General features: G+C 44.9%; 1 protein-coding gene across 1 annotated transcript in view; it reads right to left on the bottom strand.

Annotated features, from left to right (window-relative positions):
* Positions 1-6,000, bottom strand: part of RPGRIP1L (RPGRIP1 like) — a 78,991-nt gene that overhangs the window by 63,833 nt on the left and 9,158 nt on the right. Inside the window, exons 5-6 of the mRNA XM_054711004.1 lie at positions 5,717-5,810; positions 4,318-4,461 (exon numbers count right to left, since the gene is read on the bottom strand). Coding sequence (XP_054566979.1) covers positions 4,318-4,461; positions 5,717-5,810 — 238 coding nt within the window. The remainder of the gene's footprint in view (positions 1-4,317; positions 4,462-5,716; positions 5,811-6,000) is intronic.

The following is a 6,000-nucleotide window of genomic DNA, read 5'->3' as shown; positions in this document are numbered from 1 at the left end:
TTGGTTGGTTGCCTTCCGCACACTCCCCAACCAGGGCTGGGGACTGAGTCTACAACCGAGGTATGTGTCCTTGACTGGACTTGAACTTGGGACCCTTGAGTCCGAGGGACAGTGCTCAAGCAACAGAGCCACACTGGCCAGGGCAGCAGTTCAGTTTTTAAGGTAAACTGCTCTTGTACATGTTGGTGTGTCCTGCTGACAATATTTAGAGAAGGAAATGTGTATGCTGTGTATCACTGTTTCTTGGGCGGGTCTAGTCCAGCACTGAGTGACTTTTGGATCTGCCTTTCATTTGACATGGACACTCTAGCTCCTGGACGATCGTACCCCTTTGGAAGGGGGAACAGCAAACAGTGTTGGTGCTACTCCTTGGGAATTTCAGAACTATAACAGAAAGTAAAGCTGCTAGGGATGGGCTCCAAGCGTGGGTGCGGCCTAAGTGCAGACGGTTCTTTTCAGATAATATATTTTTTTAAATATATATTTTATTGATTTTTTTACAGAGAGGAAGGGAAAGGGATAGAGAGTTAGAAACATCGACCAGCTGCCTCCTGCACACCCCCCACTAGGAATGCGCCCGCAACCAAGGTATATGCCCCTGACCGGAATCGAACCTGCGACTCTTCAGTCCGTAGGCCGACGCTCTATCCACTGAGCCAAACCAGCTAGGGCTTCAGATAATATCTTAAACGTGGTTGTGGGCAACTAAGATCACTGCACTCGCGCTGGGGCAAGCCCTTCAGCCTGTTCCAAACAAGGAAGCATCACTTGCTCTTCCAAGAAGGCTAAGTCTGACTCAGTTCTTCTCAGGGAACATGAGTCCGTTCTATGCATTCAGCTGGTTCACAGTCAGGGTTCAAATGCTATCCCCTAATCCTATCTAATAAAAGAGTAATATGCAAATTGACCGTACCTCTGCTACACCCACAAGGCATGCCACCAGGCAATCAGGAGCGAGTATGGAAATTAACCCAACCAAGATGGCTGCAGCCACAGAGAGAGCAAGAGGCTTGGGTTTCCCTGGCAATGGAGGAAGCCAAGCTTTCCACCGGCCCTGGCCTGCCTTGGCCTCCGCTTAAGGCTACAAAGTTTCAATTATAGAAGATAAATAAATCCCAACAAAAACGGCAGCAGCCACAGAGCTGGAGAGAGCAGGAGGCTTGAGTTGCCCTGGCGATGGAGGAAGCCAAGCTTTCCGCCTGCCCTGACCTGCCTTGGCCTCCGCTTAAGGCTACAAAGTTTCAATTATAGAAGATAAATAAATCCCAACAAAAATGGCTGCGGCCACGGAGCGAGCAGGAGGCTTGGCTCTGCTTAAGGCTACAAAGTTTCAATTATAGAAGATAAATAAAACCCAGATACCAGGGCCTCCACTTGGGATGCCGGGGGGCGTGGCCAGCCTGCAAACCACCACAGGCCCCTCACCCAGGCCGCCCCATGCCCCAAGGGAACTCCCACCCAGATCTGGGACATCCTTCAGGGCAAACCGGCCGGCCCCCACCCGTGCACCAGGCCTCTATCCGATCTAATCCTATCTAATAAAAGAATAATGTGCAAATTGACCATCACTCAAACACACAAGATGGCTGCCCCCATGTGGTCAAAGATGACTGCCCTCATGTGGACACAAGATGGCCACCACAAGATGGCCAGCAGGGGAGGGCAGTTGGGAGGGACCAGGTCTGCAAGGGAGGGCAGTTAGGGGCGATCAAGCCTGCAGGGGAGGGCAGTTAGGGGTGACCAGGCCAGCAGAGGAGGTAAGTTGGAGATGACTGGGCCTGAAGGGAAGGGCAGTTGGGGGGGGACCCAGGCCTGCAGGGGAGAGCAGTTGGGGGGGATCAGGCCTGCAGGGGAGAACAGTTAGGGGTGACCAGGCCTTCAGGGGAGGGAGTTAGGGGCAAACAGGCTGGCAGGGGAGCAGTTAGGCATCAATCAGGCTGGCAGGGGAGTGGTTAGGGGGTGATCAGGCTGGAAGGCAGAAGCGGTTAGGGGCAATCAGGAAGGCAGGCAGGAGAGCAGTTGGGAGCCAGCAGTCCTGGATTGTGAGAGGGATGTCCGACTGCCCGTTTAGGCCCAACTGCCCGTTTAGGTAGGATCGGGCCTAAACGGGCAGTCGGACATCCCTCAAGGGGTCCCAGATTGGAGAGATTGCAGGCTGGGCTGAGGGACACACACCCCTGTGCACGAATTTTGTGCACCGAGCCTCTAGTATATATATATATTTCTCAAAAATATTCATGTTTCTTTTGCTCTGCACTTAGAAGAACATACAGCTATCACAAAACATATAGAATTTTATTATATAGTTTAACTAGTAGCCCATTGCAGGAAGATTCCTGCAATAGGGCTTCCTGTTGCGCTCTCCCCCGCCCTGCCTGCTTGCCTCCCTTCTCCCCCGGCCCCACCTGCTTTCCTCCCTTCTCCCCGCCCCACCTGCTTGCTTCTCCGAAGCTTCGCTCCCTTCTGCAGTGCTTGGCTTCTTTCTACGCTGTCTTGATATGTGAATTAACTGCCATCTTGGTTGGGTTAATTTGCATACTTGCCCTGATTGGCTGGTGGGCATGGCTTGGGCGTGGTGAAGGTATGGTCAATTTGCATATTACTCTTTTATTAGGTAGGATTTTACACATACCTTTTTAGAAACAGAAATTATTAGAGATAGTATTAATCTGTTAAATCTCTAAAACAAAGTTTTTCATATGTTTTTAATCCCACTTTATTTTTTTAAAACAACTTTCCCAGCATGCATCATTTCTTAGCTCTTGCAAACAGTTCCATGTAGGGTTAGTTTGTTAAAGGAACTTAAATTCTGAGCCTGAAATGAAAAGCTGGAAAATCATCTTTGGTTTGTGTAAATAAGATCCTAGCCATATAAGCATGGTGGCCACACAAATCGGAAAGGAGGAAAACAAGGATCTAGGTCTGGTTTAAAAAAAACATTAAGAGAGGAATAAAATAGATACAGCGGATGCAATGTTTAGGCCTCATTTGGACTTCAACAAACAGCAGAAAGACACCTTCAGGGACGTTTGACTATAAACTGGTTATTGGCTAATATCAAGGAATCGCTGTTTTTGACAGGTATAAATGCATGGTGGTTTGTCAGGTGTACATGCATGGTGGTTTGTCAGGTGTGATATGCATGGTGGTTTGTCAGGTGTGATATGCATGGTGGTTAAGAAAATTCCTTATCAGACAGAGATATATATGTACTACAAAATTTATAGGTGAGATGGCAAGATGTCTGGTAGGGCAGTGGTCGGCAAACTGCGGCTTGCGAGCCACATGCGGCTCTTTGGCCCCTTGAGTGTGTCTCTTCTACAAAATACCACGTGCGGGCGCACGTACAGTGCGATTGAAACTTTGTGGCCCATGCGCAGAAGTCGGTTTTCAGCTCTCAAAAGAAATTTCAATCGTTGTGCTGTTGATATTTGGCTCTGTTGACTAATGAGTTTGCCGACCACTGGGCTAGGGCTAATCAATTGAAGAAAATAAAGGTGAAGTGCTAGATGAAACAAGAGTGACAACACGCTGATAACTGTTAAGCCTGAGTGATGGGTACTTGGGGGTTAATATATAATTTACTTTTGGGTATGCTGGGTCAAAAAAAAAAAAAAAGAAAAAAAAAAGGAAGAGAAACAGAGAGAGAAAAGCCATAAAGGGAAGAAAACAATTCAAAGAAGAATACATAAAGCCTTTTTGGAAGCACAATGTGAAAGCAAAAATGAGAGGACCGATGCTAGGAAGCAAAAGCATCGCATATGAGGATGGGAGGGAAAATGCTGCAATTATCAATAAAGGCCGCAAGGAGACTGCTGAAGGAACCCCATCATCCCAAACAATCAAAAGAGTTTGAAGAAACTTTTGCCAGCCACTGAGTTCTTGTCGCACATACCCAGTGGTGTGGGACCTCCTACAGTCTTGGTGAATGGGGCAATGCGTGGAGTTAACAGGCGAGGCTGAGCAGTTAGGGAGAACTGCCCTCAGATAGAGCTGTTGATCTAGAGCAGGCTTATATGAAGAAGTGAAGTAAAAACATGATTTTTAAATAGACTCGACTTATCCTTCTATGGCACATGATGTTTTATTTTTTCCATCACCATTTACCTGCCCCTCCCCTACTGCAAACACCACACTGTTGTCCATGTCCATGAGCTCTCTCTTTTTTTCTCAATCCCTCCACCCTCACCCTCCCACCAGAGCTGTCTGCCTGCTCTCTATCTATGAGTCTGTCTCTATTTTGCTTGGTAGTTCAGTTTGTTCTTAAAGCATTCTAAATGAATTCTGACTTTATCAAAGCGATATTTGATAACATACCTTTGATCTGTAGCCTGCTGTTCTCGAAGCTGAAGAAGAGATAACTCAATTTCATTTTCTTTTCTCCGCAACTGAGTTTTCAGGATCTCTGTCAACTGCTCTAACTCTTCTATCTGGCCTCTCTGTGACTGAATAACATCCTCTCTGAAATAAAGAGCCTTCGCGTGAATGTGCAGTTTGAGGAAATATCCGCAGTATTTAAGATCAGTACAAAGACAGTTCTTCGTAACAAATGCAAGCAAAAGTTTGAACTGTTAGCTTAAGGGCCTCTGAAACTTAGGAAAATAGTGGCAGTTATAGGTGATGATCTAGAGGTACACAGGGAGGAATTCAAGACATCCTTTTTATAAGATGACGCCCTAAGCCATGGATTGGTGGTTAGATTCAGTTGTTAAGTATTTATTGTTCACCTACTAGGTAGTCCACAGTCTATTCATCTTCAGCTAATTTCTATGCCTTTGTTCTTTCACATGTAGATTTCCCTTTATCACCCAAATGAACACTTCAGAGAGACATGGCAAAAATTTGCAAAACATAATTAAGTGGTCCCTCACATAGGCTGATCTCTGTGGCATCTGCCGTATCCCAGTGTCATGACCTCAGGAAACTGGTGTGAACCTGGCTTTTTAGCTAACAGGTTAATAAGATTAGGCCTCATCTTTTAGTTTCTATTCTCTCACAATACAATCATCACTGTCTCTGGTATTTGGAATATTCAGGAGAAAAAATCTTAAGCCCATATGATCCTTAAGCAACCATCTACAAGTATGACCCCCTGCCTCATTCAGAACTGGTACTTCCTGATGATCCAGGGGAAGACCTGTGATAAGGTGGAGCCTTATCTTCATTTGTGTGACTCACAGACACTGAAACCATGAGGCTTTCATTAACTGGAAAGTGAGCTCAATGTGGCAGGGGTAACTTTTGTGAAACCATAGTATGATGAAGAATGCAGTACCGTAGAATCGTAGTGAAATGAATTCTAAAATCCATATGTATTTGATAACTTCAAACTTTTAAGCCACTCCCTTCAATTTTTTTTAAAACCACAAAAAGGCTAATTAATTCAGGATTTTAAAAAATTGCCTGTAATTTTTCTAAGAATGAAAATGCTGCCTCTAAATGAATGGACTTTATGCCATTCCTGGGTGTGGGGATTACAATAAAGGGGACTATTCTATAAACACTTCCACCGCTGTAGGAGTTCATTTTCCTCATTTCAATGGAAACATGTTTAATAATATGCTCTTATCCCACAGATCTAGCTGTAATTTGGTGGAGCAAATTATCTGTACATAAACCAATTTTATTCAAAATAAGGGAAAGAGAGGGATTAAAAAACACCCCAAAGTATGATCAATAAACAAAGCTCTAAAATGACCACAGAAAGAATACATACAAATTTCTTATTTCTCCTCTGGCTTCTTCAAGTAAATTGTTGCCATATTTTGTCAGCATGGGTTGATCTACATCTACATCTTGGAATCTAATACCTAAAAATAAATTAATGAGATTACAGATGTTAGAAAAGGGGACCCTGGCTTTGATGTCATGAGAAAATGTGTGAGGTAACAGAATTGCTTCAGTACTGAGAGATATGTGCTCTGCAGAACAGAGAATCAGAAATATGTTGCCAAAGGGACTATTAGCTCTGAGCCACCAGTTGGCATGAAATCAAACACA

The sequence above is a fragment of the Eptesicus fuscus genome, chromosome 21 (assembly GCF_027574615.1).
Source record: "Eptesicus fuscus isolate TK198812 chromosome 21, DD_ASM_mEF_20220401, whole genome shotgun sequence".
NCBI lineage: Eukaryota > Metazoa > Chordata > Mammalia > Chiroptera > Vespertilionidae > Eptesicus > Eptesicus fuscus.
This window is presented reverse-complemented; position numbering and strand designations above follow the sequence as displayed.